The sequence below is a fragment of the Narcine bancroftii genome, chromosome 3 (assembly GCF_036971445.1).
Source record: "Narcine bancroftii isolate sNarBan1 chromosome 3, sNarBan1.hap1, whole genome shotgun sequence".
NCBI classification, from domain to species: domain Eukaryota; kingdom Metazoa; phylum Chordata; class Chondrichthyes; order Torpediniformes; family Narcinidae; genus Narcine; species Narcine bancroftii.
In genome coordinates, this window is record NC_091471.1 from 102,557,938 (window position 1) to 102,575,393 (window position 17,456).

A 17,456-nucleotide genomic window follows, 5' to 3' on the forward strand; every position below is an offset into this window, starting at 1 on the left:
AATGATTCAATTACACAGTAAAATCCAGCAGGAAAGGCTTGTTACCATGCTCTGTTTAAATAAAAATTTGTGAATATTAGAAAATAGTGCATGTCACTGCACTAGCCATTCTCAAACTTTTTTTGGTTCTTGCCTCCATTGGTCTCTGTTCAAAGTTTATGGGGGCCCCTTCTATGTGAAGCAGTCAAGTTTATTTGGTTTCTTCCATACTTTCACTGACTATATTAAAAAAAAATCGTGTTGCATGAGGTGAAAAGAAAATGATGCTTTTACTCTGAGCGTGAAAACTGTGGCTTGTAATTCGAGAACAAACAAACTTGAAATCTTTTTGAACATGCAGGAAAGAGGAAAACATGAACATATTAAAGAATATATCTATTTTTAAATTCTTGGTGCGCAATGGTTGGTACACGGTAAGTCATTTGGAAGCCTTAAGGCTAAACTCAAGAATGTGAAAGCTTAATATAAAATTTTTATAAAATGAAACTTTTAGTTCTATCCTTGAGTTTGATGTGCTTGTGAAGTTTAAAGTTTAATGATGTCAGACTCCAAATTGGATCGTGATTGTTGAAGGTTGCCTCTTGTTGTCTTATCAAGTCTGTTCCTATATTTTGTCAAGGAATCCACATTCAAATAAGTATGTTCAGGGAAAGGTAATGAAAAATATTTCAGCTTTTCCCATAGCTTCAGCAATCTATTTGGGAGATCATTCTTAACCCAAAAATCTTTTTGAAATTGATTTAATTTATGGCATTCATTTGTATCACTGAAGATCAATCAAATTCTCTTCAATTTCTGCATCAATGTCAGTGGGTTGTTCCTTAAATTAATCTAATATCCAATATGGATATTTTAACAGGTCATTAAATCTTTTCTGTGGATCTATGTGTATTTGCTTTGGGTATTGCACACAAACAATAATGTTGTCTTTCAGTGCCTCAATGTTCAGTATGTATGTTTGGAAATTGTAAAAATTCCAGATGTCTGATATTGCTCCAATAGACTTGAGATTTTTAAAGGATAGAAACGATGGTTTCCTTACTGTCAACGAGGTTATTCTGGTTAGCCCATAAGATCTTGCTAATATCTGCTAGATAATGTGTGTCATCAATGAGTTTTTCTGGAGAGAGAAATGAAACCATTGTGTCCCAAAGTGTAACGAAGTAATGAAGACAATTTATTTTAGACAGCCACCTTACCTTGGAATGCAGCAGCAGTGTCTGAAAATGTTTAATTTTCTTCACACACCTGTCAGAATAGATGGTCTTGAAGGATATGTGATTTTATAAAGTTTTCAATCTTTGACAATTGAAAGCAAAACATTTAAACATCTCCTAGCTGCTAAGTGCTCCTATAAATGATGCAGTGAACACTAAAGACTGAAGATGTAACATTTTTCAAGCATGTGATGAACCCTCTATCATTCTAACCATTGAAACTGCATCATCAGTTGCACAAGCAACAATGTTCTTGAATGGAATACTGATCTCGATTATTGAAAATAATTAGTTTTGGTATCCATTTAAAATCCTTCTGACAAATGGCTCGTTTCCATTATGAGAAGTTTTCTCTTACAGAGGGTTTGTCTAATTGTAAAGATAATTTCTTGGATTGCAATGAAATGACTAATTGTTTTTTAATGTCCCTTGCCATCTTATCAACTCTTCTAGAAACCATGGAATTACTCAAAGGAATTGTCTGAATAGTTTCCTTGACATTAAATTTCATGATGTCAGATATTGTTATGGACACTGAAGGCAAAATAAGTGACTCAATGACTTTGAGCATTTCCACTTTTAGTAATCTTGTCTTGTATGATGCAAGAAGACCCTTTTCTAATTTCAGTGACGATTCAGTTATTATCTGGTTGAGCACTGGCCTTGAAATTATTTCGAAGGGTTTTGAAATAATTCAAGGGTTTATCTTTCTTCATGTACGGTCACTACATGTTGTTTCAACTTGCTTGGCCTCGTGCTTTCATTTGAAAATGTATTCAAATAAATCACACACATGGCCAGGGAAGAGTTTTGTAGAGATGTAATGAAACCATGTGAAACTATGTTGATGGAAATTTGTATCCAAAGCTCGTTTCATGTCAGTCAAACACAATCCTGTTGAAGCAAGGAACGCCCCTGAAATAATTAATTTTCTGCATTTATTTCGGTCATTTTTGGCTGTCTTGAAATGCCTCCAACATTTAAAAAAAACACGCTTGGCACTATACAGCAAAGCTTAGCAGCAAAGTCCTTTCCCAAAAAAGTTTAATACTTTAGGTTAACATGCCTCTTTTGCACCGTGGTGCTCTCCTTATTATGGCTGCCCTTAATGTACTGTGGCCCCTGAGCAGGCTACATTCTGCCCCCCCCCCCCCCCAAAACCTCTGAGAATGGCTGCACCAAACTATTTGGGAGAGTTACCAGAGTTTATAATTAAGAACAGAGACTGAATACTTAAACATTGCATATAGTGAGCCAGTTTGATTTTGATTTTGTGACACACCAAACTTGATATTTGTAAGTGGTTACAATAAAATGTCCTGGTGAATATCTTAGGATTTGCAAATGGGTTTTGATGATGTGTCCTTTAAGGAACTGCTATTTAAAATTAAAGCTCATAGAATTCAAGGAAAATTATTGATCTGTTTAGAAATAGTTGAGCATTGGAGGAAGGCAAATACAGACATTTGGAAGATCTTGAAATGCAAATAGGATATGCCCTGCAAAGATCTCTGGAAGTGTTACTATTTACCTTGCTATATCATGGATGATGGTGTGGAAAGTCTTGTATCCAACTATGCCAATGACACAGATAGCATTATCACCAGTTTGGTTGGAAATGGATCACAATGAGTTATTAGATCAAGTGAATTGAATCAAAATTGTGGCAAATGGATTTTGATGTTGATTATCAACTTTGGAAGTAATATAGGGCAAAATATTTTCTAAATTGATTTTTAATTTAAAAAAAAACCATACATTAAGGATAACCGATAAGCTTGAGTATCAGCATTTTCTGTTGCTTAGGGTTTTTTTATATTTAAAAAGAATTCTTCAGACTTCAGGAGTAAAGACTGAAAACATGACTCCATTTTAGATTTGAGTTTTTTGTTAATTGAATGTGTTTAAAACATATGGATTTGACCATTGATCAGCCATGATGGTAAAATGGTTGAATGGACTAAAGGATAAATAACCATCTCACAGTGCTTCCTTATGCCTATATGATAAATGAGAAGTACTGCTGCAATTGAGAGAGTTTTAAAATAACTATAATATACAAAATACTCTTCCATGAATTTCTTTAATTTTGTGTCAAACAAATATGTATTGAATGGCAGAATCAGGAAAAAAGGTAGGCACAGTCAAATGAAAGCCTGGTGAAGGAGGAAGAATAAATATTGACACGGTTTGGCATCATATTTAGCTATAATTCTTGCTTGGAGATATTTGATGTCAACAAGAATTTATCCTGAAGAATGCTGTCTTATTCAAGAATAAAATAACTAAGGTTAATGTCCCTAATTTGTCTAACCTTTTCCCTTTGCAGTCAAAATGGAATATTTAATTGTATTTTTTCAAGCTTGATTAGACATTTGATGACTAGCATTTATTAGGGCTGGGATTTTCAGATGTCCAAATTGATTCTTGTAGTTGTGACTTCTGTGGATGTGGGATGGTAAATTGAATAGTTAAATGATTCAAATTTAACATGAAGGAATGAAAGGATTTTCACTTTGAGAGGAATGCTTAGTAGTAAATTTTTTTTTTAAAGAATTGATGACAATTATCATTAACAGTTGCAGATGTGAAATAAACGTCTTTTTGTTTTTTAGGTAGGAGGAGCATAAATATTGGAAAAATTAATAAAAGATTGTGGAAATAAGAATGTTCTGTTGAATGCTTATGCATGTAATCTTCAATTTTTGATTATTTTTGAAATATTTTTGAGATTCACAAAACCCTTAAGAAACTAATGATAACATCAAATTATATCATGTGCATATCAATTGAAAATTAGAAACATAACCATAATTGCAATAACTTATTTCATTCAGGACATCAAATTCTATAATTATAATAATTAAATCATAACTTGTATTATGTCCAAAATCAATATCGAATACAAAGATTATGCAAATAATCCACAAATTCCTTTACATAAGATATTTTAAACTTCAGTTTGATCATGCTCTGTGACATGATCCATAATCTATAGTTAAGACCCCCTTTACTTATTAAAAATGAAAAGAAAAAAGTTCTCCCTACTAATCTACCCCCTCCCTCTAAATCAAGTTAACTGTATATATTGTATGAATTGAATAACCGCCCCCCCCCAGACACCAGTCAGGTGTCCCTGGAGCATCCACACCACTTACATCCTCAGATTATGATAATAATCCATGAATGGGCCCCACATTTGATCAAACACAGACTTTTCATCTTTAATATTATATCTTTTTTCTAAACTTGGAATTGGATAAGGCATGATTATCATGTAACCATTGAATGTGAGTGGGTGAAACATTATCTTTTCACTTCATCAAAATTGCTTGTCTATCAATGAAGCAAAAGCTAGGATTCCCTTCTTGGTTGAGGACAGAGATCTATCCTCTTCTAGAGAAAAACCAAAAAAAGCAATCAAAGGGCATGGTTCTAATTTAGTCTGAAATTGATAAAGTTTGGAAAATATCTTTCCAAAAATGTTCCAAGTTCAGACTCTCCCAAAATATGTGAATCATCGAAACTTCACAAATTTTACACTTATCACATAATGGATCCATATCAGGATTAAAAACAAGATAATTTAGCTTATTGATCAAATTAAGAGTGGTGTCCCAATCCTTGTCCGAGAATGCTTTATTCAAATCACGTTTTTTTTTGATTATTCTATCTCGTTTAAAATATTTTTTTTGACCAATGATCAGTAATGGGAGATGCTGTTTGGTTTGAGGTCTTTAAACAATGGTGAAAAGTCACAATGGTGAAAAGTCACACTGGTGATTTTTAAGCTATCTTTTTCAAATAATGGTTGATAAATTATTTTTGGGATTTTATTTATCCTTTTTCATAAAATTTGAAATGAGTGATCCTTCATTTATCTTTTGACGGTTTTTAAGTTGTCACAGTGTAATTGGAATTGTGTGATAGCACACTAACCAATTGTAAAGGTCGTAACAAATTCTGAGCAAATGCATGAGTTATTTTAATACCTTTTACCTGCAAGTAGCTGTGTTCTTATTTGTCATCATTTTTATTATTGGGAGAGGGAGGGGGACAGAATTTGAGATTCTCATTTTCTCTTTTGCAGGCCCCTCTCTATGGCGAACTGGGCTATGCTCTTCTCCACGTCAGCTGTCAGGAGGTGAGGTGGAGCATTCCAGACCATGGCATTCCTCTCTGCACATTTAATTATAGAAAGCATGTTGTGTTAATGCTGTGGGAAAATCGGCTGGGAAGCTAAAGGTATCTTCAGTGTCCTGTGGAATTTTTTAAAAAACCGTTTCACGGCTTGTGGGTGCCACATCTGCTAGTTCCCCTAGAAAATATGGTGGTGAGCCATCTTCTTCAACTGATGGTGTACGAGATTCGCTAAGGTTGTGGCCTATAATGAGGAAAGAAATTGTCTGTTGTGCCCACTGCCTAATGAGTGCAGAGCTTTACTGTTTGTTGTACCCATATAATGACATTCTATTCTCTCAACTTGAGTGAATACAGGCAGTTGATACTTGGCATTTAGCACCAGTTATCAAAAGACTACTGGTAATTTCTTCCTCTTAACTCATTTATGATTAAATCAGGAAGAATTGTATTTTTTGCTGTCAGTGACTGATGGGACATTGCCATGAATAGTAATTTAACTGCTGTTATTCTGGAAACAATTTTTTTTAAAGAAGATTCATAGATCCAGGAGAGTAAGAAACAAAGTAACATGGAGTCAAATAAATTTGAACATCTCTATCACATTTGCTGCTTTTGTGAATCCCTACTAATTGTTGCAACAATTTCTCTTTGAATTCTGTTACCCATGAATTAAAAACAATTGTTAGAGATTGTCATGAAGCAAGAATGTATTTCCACAAGCTTCACTGTATTAGCAAAATTTTAAAAGATGTGGTAGCTTAAGAATTAGTTCACAGCACGAATGAAGCTCTTTCAATATCCTCTACTGGTTATCTCCCATCAGTGTGGCACACAAGACCATAAATGACTAGAGGGAGTCTGTTTCTTAAGGAATTATATACTTGGATTTCATTTTGGTTCTGCATAAATGAATCCAAAAGGGGATATGCTGTCTTGCCATTCATTATAGGCCTGTTTGCTGTTCAAAATAGGCTTACATTTTATCAATAGCATTTTTACTTCTTTGAGCTCAGGGCTTCAGTGACCTCTTTGTGCCATTATTGATTATTTATGGATTGAGCAAATATTTTAATGAAATGTCACTAATTTGCTAAAGAATTTTGCATATACTTGTGTTTGTCATGGGTTTTTGTATCCTGCTCTTGTGAATCATCTTGGATTTTTTTTACAGATTCAGTTTCTGCTCCTTTTTTAAAAAAAATTAAGTCATTCACAATGAGCTGCATCATTTATTTTTTTTTAATGGTCAAATCCACTTTACTTGAATTTTCTCTCTGGTTTCTCCCAGAATATTTCTTAATAGTGCCTTCTGTGGCACATTAGAAGTGCGTTGGGCTTGCTACTAATGTCACTTAAAATCTGATTATCTTGTATGTTAAATCTGTACCATGTGTTGTAATTATTGGCTGAAACTGATGATTGATTTTGCTTTGTTTGTTTTGGTTGCTCCTTTCCTATTTTCTACTTTGGACATTGTTACTGCTTATTAAAATATTTTTCCAAGTTCTATCTGAGAAAAACAGATTTTCAAAGCTATAGCTCGCATGTCGGTTCTCTGCCTGCTGCACTGCATGTGTTATAGAAACTAACTTGTTAAATACTGAGGAAGAAAATTAATTTACAGTAAAATTTGCTGAACATCTCTCTCCAAGTTTGATAATTCATTTGACCAAACTAGCAAGATAAATTGAGATGCAAAGGGCCAGTTTATATTCGGAAATTATTTTATATTCTCCATTATCAATGGCACAGAATTAAAATATAAACAATTACACTTTAATTACTGTGCTGGGTGTCAGTAGTTTCACCCTTGTCAAAATGGTTTACAAATTTTCAAAATTCTGATAATTTCCAGAGACATTGTTCTTTTCTGAATGAAGTTATACTAAAAGTAGTTGATAAATGTATTTTTCTGGCGATGAAAGAATACTGATCATTTAAAAAAAAAAAAAAGCCATTAACTATTAAAATCCTTTCCATTACGCTTGTTTGTACTTTGGTAAAATTCTGTTTGTTTTATCAGAGGACTTTATTCTATGATGTAATTGATTGTGTGAAAGACATTTGCTTTGAAAAGTTCTGTGGAACAACCTGAAGTTGGTAACAATGCAGTGAAAAGTAACTACCATACACAGCCCCTCATTATGCATAGAGATTCTGTTTATTGAAAATAAGTTGTGTTGTAATTTTCCATAACATGAAACTACATGTCAAGAAACAAAAATTTGGAGGTGGGAGGGAGGGGTGGGTCGTGGCCATGCTGGGTGGCTGAGCAGACGTGCTTCCCTGATCTCAGAAAATTTCCAAAAGATGACCAAAAAGTGGTTTTGATAGAATTTTTTTGACTGGAAAAAGTGTGGATACATTTTCTGAAGAAAACTGTCAAGGGATGACTGGAAGATCGCACTGGGTGGGGGGAAACCAAAAATCAATGATGGAAAAAGGTCCGGCTTCACCAGCTGCTTCAATGGACAGTGTGGGTGGAGATGCCTCTCCTTCCCAACTAATGCAAGATCTGGAAACTCCGTTGCAAGAATTTGGAAGTCTGGGACAACATTTCACAAATATGGAGATTTCTAATTAAAGAGCTCACCATTTCAGTGAAAGAGATGGGTCAAGTCATTAATGATTTAACTGGAAAAAATGGATAGCACTGAGAGAGATCTCTGCAAACATGACAAACAAGTTGAAGAATTGAAAAAGCAAGCCGAGAGAGATGGAGAGAGAGAGAGAGAGTGCAGAGATGCTGTGAAATTCTTCGAGTCTTGGATTCCTCAAGTCCTTTGCACTGAAGAACTCAGCGAACAAGTCCATATTGAAAGTGCTCACAGAACGCTTGGACTGAGGAGAATGGGTGAAGCCTGCACTTGACCTGTTTTGGTGAGATTGCTGAGCTTCAAGGATAGAGAGATGATCCTGAGAATTGCTTATGAAAATACACGGAATTCTTATTCCCCAATAAAGTGGGACATTGTAGAAATCATGTCTTTTCAGGATTTCAGCAACAAGATAGTTCAGAAAAGAAGAGAGTTCAACGTTGTCAGGAGGCAGCTCAGTGAAAAGAACTTTAAGTACGCAATGTTGAGTGTAAATCTGAAGGTAACAGAAGATGCTTCAAATTGAAAGAGGAGGTGGAAGAGTTTATTCAATAACTATAAAGAGGAGCAAGAAAAGGAAGATAGACAAGAGAAAGGTTGACTGTGAAAAGACTGGTGTAAATAGGATATTCAACGGACATAATAAAGTTTTTTGTGAAGTTTGTCTTTTATTAAAGTTTTTTTTTAAATCCTATCTACACTTCTCGGGGAACTCAGAGTGGAAAGAAGGTACTGAAGGTAAAAGTACAGTTCAACTCTGGTTTTAGGGGCATCAGCAGGTGAGTTTAGTTTTTAAGATGACATTTTAAGGTGTGATTCTTTTTCTTCTTCACCCCTGAGGCTTTCGCAGGCTTTTCCTCGTGGTCTAGGGGCCTGCTTGTCTACGTCACCGTCAGAGTGGAGGTTCCATAATTTTTAGGGCAAGGGTACAGATCATGAAACTGTTTACATATTATTTGCACAGAATTTATAACATGCTGCTTATGGATAAGACATTGAAGTTTATAAGTTCTAATATTAATGGCTTGAACGGAATGGTCAAAAGGAAAATAATACTTCTTTAAAAAAGATAAAAGCCAATGAGGTATTTCTCCGAGAAACACATCTATTAAAGCCTTTATGAAGGATGTGCTTCTAAAAGCGGCAGAGGGAAGGCAAAATATATTGATTGGTGGTGACTTTAATTTTTGTTTGGATCCAATTCTTGATAAATAGCCAAAAAAATAATGAGCTAAGGTGTCTAAGTTAACTCTTTCATATATGAAAGACTTAAATTTGATTGATGTGTGGCGGCAGTTCAATCTTAGGGAAAGAGATTACTCGTTTCATTTAAAAAAGATTCATATACTAGAATAAACTTGTTTTTATTATTGTCGAGTTTGAAGTACAGTAGTAAAAACAGAATACTTACCCAGGTTACATTTGGATCATTCGCTACTAACTTTAGTAATACAAATATCAAAGAATCAGGAAAGCAAATATAGGTGGCGATTGAATACGATGTTGCTAAAAAGGGAGAATTTTAGACTATTTATAAGATGGTAGATTGAATTTTTTGTGAAATAAATTCGGGATAGACAGATAATAATTTTTTAAATATTTTTTAAATATGGGATACATTAAAAGCATACTTAAGGACAAATCATTAAAAAAAATTAATGTAGAAATAAGTTGGAGAAGGAAATAGAGGAATTAGAAAAAGAATATCAGAATGGGGTAAACAGGATAAATATAAAATAATGGAAAATAAGAATATTCAGTATAATACTTTGCAAACATATAGAGAAGACGATACTAAACATAAAACAGAAATGCTATGAATTAGGAGAAAGGGCACAAAATATTGGCGTGGAAAGTGAAGGCTGAAGAATCAGCAAGAGATATAAATGCTATATCGAAGGAAAACAATACAGTTACATATAATCATAGAGATAAATGAAATATTTAAAAAATATTATAAAAAATTCATACAGATTAGACTCACCAGGAGGCTGAAATGGAGAAATTCCTGGATGGTGTGGGATTCCTGAAGTTGAATAATGAGGACAGACAGGAATTAGATTTACATTTTACTTGGAAGGAAATTGAAAAGAGCATTAGGAACTCTTCAGGTTAACAAAGCTCTGGTCAAGGCTGAGTTTTATAAAGAATTTGAAGATTTGTTAATGCCTTTATTCATGGATGTAATAGAGTGAGCAAAAGATTCTTTCTCAATGGCAATAATAACTGCCAAAAAAAATGGAGACTCTCTGAAAACTTCTTACCGACTAATATCTCTTAAATGCAGACTACAAAATAATAGCGAAAGCACTGGCGTTAAGGGTAGACAAGTGTCATCATCTGGCGGGAATATTTAACATAATACATTTAGCTCAATCAATGAAGGACTTCAATATAGTGCTATCTTCTCTTTCTTTGGCTTGGCTTCGTGGACAAAGATTTATGGAGGGGTAATGTCCACGTCAGCTGCAGGCTCGTTTGTGGCTGACAAGTCCGACGTGGGACAGGCAGACGCAGTTGCAAGGGAAAATTGGTTGGTTGGGGTTGGGTGTTGAGTTTTTCCTCCTTTGTCTTTTGTCAGTGAGGTGGGCTCTGCGGTCTTCTTCAAAAGAGGTTGCTGCCCGCCTAACTGTGAGGCACCAAGATGCACGGTTTGAGGCGATATCAGCCCACTGGCGGTGGTCAATGTGGCAGGCACCAAGAGATTTCTTTAGGCAGTCCTTGTACCTCTTCTTTGATGCACCTCTGTCTCGGTGGCCAGTGGTGAGCTCGCCATATAACACGATCTTGGGAAGGCGATGGTCCTCCATTCTGGAGACGTGACCTACCCAGCGCAGTTGGATCTTCAGCAGCGTGGATTCGATGCTGTCGGCCTCTGCCATCTCGAGTACTTCGATGTTGGAGATATCACTAGACATAAAAAAGGCATTCGATAGACTAGAATGGCCTTTTTTGTTTAAAACATTGGAAAAGTTAGGTATAGGATGAGGATTTATTAACTGGATTAGGGAAATGTGTCAAAAACCACAAGCAAAAATAATAACCATTAGTGAAACATCAGGAATGTTCCAGTTTAGTTGATCAAAAAGGCAAGCTGCCTCCTTTCTCCAGCATTATTTGTTAAGGGAATAGAACCTCTAGCAGAAATTATTAGGGGCTATCCTGAAATTGACGGCTTCGAGGTCAGGTGAGTCCAACACAAAATTAGTTTGTTTGCTGATGATATAATTCCTGAACCACAAAGGTCAATGGAAAAATTGCAGGAAATTTTAACAAAATACAGAAGAGTATCAGGATACAAGATAAATATGGATAAAAGTGAAACTTTACCATTAACAAATCATGATTACAAATGTTTTAAAGCGAATAGTATGCTTAAATGGAAAAGTGAAGGGATTAAATACTTGGGAATTATACTTGATAACAACTTGAATAATTTTTACAAGTTGAATTACTCCCCTTTGCTGGCAAAAATAGAAAAAGACAAAGAAATGGAAGGACCTACTCCTAATGTTAATAGGGAAAGTTAATTGTATTAAATTGAAAATTATGCTAAAGATTCAATATTTGTTCCAGTCAATACCAATATATTTACCAAACAAGTTTAAAAAAAAAAATAAGTAAATGGGTTGGTAAGACTTTTTATGGAATAAAGTACATAGAATAGCATTAGAAAAATTGACAGGATTATAAATTAGAGGGAGAGATTGAGGCTCCCAGATTTAAAAAAAAAAAAAAAAAAAAAAAATTATCTGGCTTCACAATTGATATTTTTGGCATTTTTCTTTGAAACTGATTTACCAAAATGGGTGCATGAGATGGATGAAACAGTACCAAAAAATTTCATCTGCAGATGGAATTGGAAATTAAGAGAAAGACCTTTAACCTTCATTTGATAAAGGTCTGGCAGGATATTAATGACCATATAGGAAGGAAAATTGGAATATATTTAAGATCTCCACAATGCTGCGTATGGCAATGGGAAATAGAATTTTAAATATATAGTCATAGAAAGAGATTTGCTACATTGCTGACTGCTACAAAAATGGGGTTTTAATATCATTTGAACAAATGAAACAAATTTATGGTGTTCCAAATGGCACTTTTCTTTGTTATTTTTACAACTAAGTGCTTTTCTAAGAAATGATATGACTCCTCTGGGAGTGAGTCAATTGGAGTGTAAATTATGGATGAGTAGAATATCTAAATTTATTACTCTAATATATTATGCCCTAAAAATGGATGGGAAGAGTCTGGAATACATGGGGTGAGAGAAAGATGGAAAGCAGATCTGCTAGTGAACCTATTGCAACAATCCTGGGCTGAATGGTGTAAAGATGGGGTAATTTCGATTTATCAATCCGAGGTATGGTTTGGTGCAATACAATTTTTTGCATCAATTATATTTGACTCCAAAGATTTGCACAAATCAATACCAGAAATATCTGATAGATGTTTTCGATGTGAAATAGAGGAAGGAACATTTCTTCATTCAGTGTGGTCATGTACCAAGGTCATTTCTCTCTGGCAAGAAGTGTCTGAAGTCTTAACAAAGATTAATGGAGTTAATTTTCTTGGTAACCCAGAATTAAATTTATTGGGGAATTTTATAGATATTAGTAATAATCTTAGAGTATCAAATATCGTTTACTAAGATTGCACTGCCAATGGCCAATAAATGTGCGGCAGTCTCATGGAGTCAAATACACTGATCTCTTTGACACGATGGATATCAGAAATGGACAGTTGTATCCCTACGGAAAAGATCACTTATAATTTCCAAAACAAACATGATGCATTCCTCAAGTCCTGGCAATCGTATTTGAATTATATTGGTGCTCATTGCTGTTGTAAATTTATCATCATCCCTCGATTTTATACTATTTTTATTTTTAGTAAAATGGACTGTAAGCTCCGGTGGTAGACGGAAAAGACCATGTATCAGTTTATCCTGCTTGATTTTAGTTACAAATATTTATGAAAATTTGTATTTTTAAGTTTTTTTTGTATGCAAATGGCATATAGACTATTTTGCTATATTTATGTAAAAGATGGATATTTGATAGTTTGAAAACCAAAATAAAATATGAACAAAACAAAGTTTAAAAAAAATAACTATTTATATTGTTACACATATTTTCTGAGAGCAAATTTTATTCCATATCTCAAATTCTTGTGTAGTGATTTGAAAATTCTGTAAGGGAGAATTTCCATAAGTAAAACATCCATAAGGGGAGGGGGGGCACTGTCTGTACAATCAAACAAGCCCTTTAAGGAATATAGAGCCTGTAGGAGAGTATTTATGATAGAAAGTTGGAGGGAAGAACAAGGTCGTGAAATATTCTTTGTTGGTAAGATTAAGGAGAATTCTGTCATTCTTAGTATGTTAGGAGGAAAGGATAGCTGAGGAAAGAGTGGACCCTTTCAGGTAATAAAGGATAATCTGTTTGCTGCCAGGGGAAGTGGGCAAGGTCTGGAATGAAAACTTCTCTATATTAGCCAAGGAAGAGGACATGGAAGATAGTTGGGGGCATGTTGACTGTCTGGATCATATTGGTTTTAAGGTGGGGTGTTAATTTCTTTAGAACACAAATGGATGGATAACTCCTCAAGCCTCAATTAGACCTTTCTCTGATTGAAATGAGGGAAACAGAGAGGAGAATGCAAAGGCCCCAATGGAGATTCTTGCATTTTTGTTAGCCATGAGTTATGTACTAGAAAATGGAGGGTAGCTAATGTTCCTTGATTTAAGAATACTAGGGATAAACCAGTTAATTGTGGATCAGTGAGCCTTGTCAGTGGTAAGGAAATTATTGGAGAAATTTCTAAAACAGGATTTGTGTTCTTTTGCAAAGGTGTGAATATACTGGGGATAGTCAGCATAGCTTTGAGGATGGCATCCTGTCTCACAAATTTAGGTGTTTTTTGAGAAGGAGACTGAAGGCAGATGAGTATATTTTCTCTGGACTTCACTATGGCATTTGACATGGTTCTGCTTGGTTAGCCAGTCCAGAATATTAAAGCACATTGAACTTAATGGATCAAAAATTAGCTTGGCATAGGGTAGTGGTGGAAGGATAGTTTTCTGATTTGATGTCTGTGATTAGTGCAATAACACAAGGATCAATGCCAAGACCTATAACTTGGATGTGAATGTAGGAAATATAGCAAGGTTAGCAGATACTTAAAAAATTCTAAACTGAGCAGATGGAAAGTTGGGAGCAGTGTTTACAGATGGAAGTTGTTTCTGGAAAAGTTCAAGATGATGCATTTTGAATAGTGAAATAGTACTAAGGAATTTTTAAAAATAGAGACCTGGTGGTCAAGTCCATGGTTCCATGAAAGTGGTAATGGGGTGTTGAAGAAAGCCCAAGGCATTCCATGCTTATTTCATATATAACATATTTAATATGTGCTTATTTTGATAAACTGAGACTATGGGGTTCAAGTTCATAATTTCAAGTAAGCAGCAGCACTGGAGGTGTTGAGACCAAATGGCTGGCTTGATTGCTTTCATCAGCTAGGACACAAGCATTGGATGTAATGTTGCAACAATAATGAACGGTTAAATTGCACATGCATTGAGATCCTCTCTGGACACCATAGTAAAAGACTAATGTCTGATGGTGAGATTTGCAAGGCATTGCCTGGATTAGAGACATTATTGGCTAGGCTGGAGTGAAGTAGTCTGGGTGGTGACTTGATAGAAGTATGCAAGTTTGAGAATATGCATAGGATATAATTTTTTTTCCCCCCATGATTTGGGTATCCAAAAGAGGACCTAGCAAGAAAGAGGTAGGAGCTTTTAAGGGGATGACATGATTTTTTTTAGTGGTTGATATCTGGGATGCGCAAGAAGACAAGGTGGTAGGATCGGATACAATTGTACTTAGAAGAATACAGTCCCAACATGGGCAAATGTGATTGGTGGAGATGGGCAAAAGTTTGACATGAATGTAATTGGTGAAAGGGGATGTTTCTCTACTCTGACTCTATATTAAATAGAAATTATAGTTAGCAGTGAGGTTGTGCAGGAAGTTTTCACATTCTGTGCCAGGTTTATTTTACAGAGAGGAATTGGGGGATATGGGGAGAAGGCAGGTAGGTGGACTTAGGTCATAAATTAGATCAGCCATGATCATATTGAATGGCGGAGCAGGCTCGATGGGCCATTTTTGGCCTACTCCTGTCCCTCCTTCCTATGTTCCCATGTAAATACTGCTCCTGACATTGAAAATGGTTGATTAGCTCCCAGTGCAGTTATAACATTAAATACCAAGTTCATGTTTATTTGGCTCCTTTTTTGTGGTGTTTCCAGGTGCAGAACATTTGAGTATTTTCTTTGACTTGTGCAGTAATGTTTGTTTCTGAAAACGTGCCCTTGAGAAACTTCAATTTCTTAGTTTTGAGCTATTAATTGAACCAATAGTGAGGAGTTATCCACATTTATTGGCCCAAAGAAGGGATTGCATTTGTAGCTAGATGCCTTGCAATTTTTCCAAATGAAATGTCTCATCTAATTGAGGTCGGGGAGGGAATTGAGAAGATTGTTTAGTGTCAAAATAATCCTTGTATTGGAAATGCACGATTAGGCTTTGTTTAACAGGTTTCCAGTGGAAGTGTATTCTCAAGTTTGTTTAAAAGTACTCTATTTAGATTACAATATTGAGGTTGATTTTGTGAAATAAGAGATTCAACATGGACAGGAGAATGTGCGATTGGGCTGCATGAACACATCAATAATTCCCAACTAGAGAAATGGAGTAATTATACATGATGTATGTCAAAATAAAAGCTCATTAGTTTGATTTATACTGTTGTGATTTTTATGTATTCCAGTCATCTTCATGAGCCTTGATTTTTTTTTTTGAGAACTGTCTAAATGATTTTGCCATATTATTTATATTTTGTGTTTGTGTAAGTTTGGTTTCCTTGAAGAGTTGAACAACCACCAAATAGCTGCATATTTCAGATTTATATGAAATCCTGCTCTTATTTTCTGTTTCCATAAACTATAGCTGTACAAAATTTGAATACTATGAAATTCGAGGATCTGCTGAAAATGTTTGATATAGTTTGAGTATAATTCTGTCTATATTATCCTAATTTAGGATCAGCTTTTATTATTTGCCCAGTTTTTGGTTTTTTTAAAAAATTGATTGCAATGTAATTCGGAGCTGCTTGTACTGTATGTCCATCAATTTGTCATTGAGTAAACTAACCCTACCTGTTCCCTATAATGTAGGAAGAAAGAAAATATTCATTTGGGTAAATCTGAAAAACTGGGATCTATCTTATTTGTTTCTTGTCTCTTATACCTTTTTAGATTTTGCAAACTTCATGAAGGTTCTTACTCAAAATTAAAATAAATTTGAGACACTGAACATCTTCAGTCATTTCACACGTCACTCAAACCCACTACTTCAGTCCTACATATTCAGTAATTTGTGTCCTCTAAGATCACCTCTAATGTGCCCAAGGCTTCATATTCCAAAACAAGGAGAAATTTGTATGTATGCAAAGACCACTAAATCTAATCAACAGTACAAAACAGGTTTGCACATGCCAAATCAAACTCTCCCCTGAAAATAAAAATAAATTCTGGAAAGAACTGAACATTAATGCATAAACTGTGTTCCATTACAACTGAGCATCAATTACTTTGGTATCATAGATTTTCTGGCTGAGTATAGCTTTGAAAACCTTGGCCTACAGATGTATATGTAGTGTTCTTAAATTAGAGCCTTGCATTTATAATAAGAATTAAGCTTGAAAGCTAACAGTGCATTAGTTACTGCTGTTTCAGAGATGTATCTTGTCTTTGTACATTAATAAAATATCCTCTCCAATGTATTGCTTAAATTAGAAGGAAACTTTCGTAACCCATTTAATTTTGTATCACTTCCCTTTAGAATACACTATTTAATGTACTCGTAATTGAAACCTGTCTTGACGTCAAGGTTGCATTCTTTTCATCTAATCCTCTGCAAATCTTGTTCTACCTGTTGCCTTGGATACTTAAAATAAACCTTGGATTAATCCCAAATGCCTGGCTAATTTGGTTTCTTGTCATTATTGCTTGGATTTGTGCATTTAAAAAAAACCTCTAATTTTTGATTCATTATTGCTGTTCTCCCTGAATCTTAATGGATTGATTTAATCCTGATCCCCAGAAAGTTAATTGGGACATCCTGAATTTAGGAAAGAATGCTACAGAAATGGAAATTTATTTGGTCTTTATCAGATTATGGACTTGTTGGGTATTATTGCAATTGGAGAGAGAAATTCTCATCTGGTGGCATTGCCAGAAAGACCTAACCATTGCTCATTTAACTGACACATTTTCCAGGTGCTTGTTACATATGCATCCCTCTGAGTCTTGATACTAAATTTAGGCAATTCGTACCTCCCACTGAAACATTGCCCTCTTCTGCCCTGCCTATATTGTTGCCAAAATAGTCATTAACAGCTTTACTACCTGAATAGATTTTGTTTCTTC

At 34.8% G+C, this 17,456-nt stretch overlaps 1 protein-coding gene across 4 annotated transcripts in view; it reads left to right on the forward strand.

The window, feature by feature from the left end:
- usp46 (ubiquitin specific peptidase 46) overlaps window positions 1–17,456 on the forward strand; it is a 93,433-nt gene that overhangs the window by 21,800 nt on the left and 54,177 nt on the right. For 3 of the 4 annotated variants that reach the window (XM_069924672.1, XM_069924674.1, XM_069924675.1), the window contains exon 2: window positions 5,308–5,361. The exons of the other annotated variant lie outside the window; for it this stretch is intronic. In XM_069924672.1, coding sequence (XP_069780773.1) covers window positions 5,308–5,361 — 54 coding nt within the window. The remainder of the gene's footprint in view (window positions 1–5,307; window positions 5,362–17,456) is intronic. 4 annotated transcript variants of the gene reach the window in all.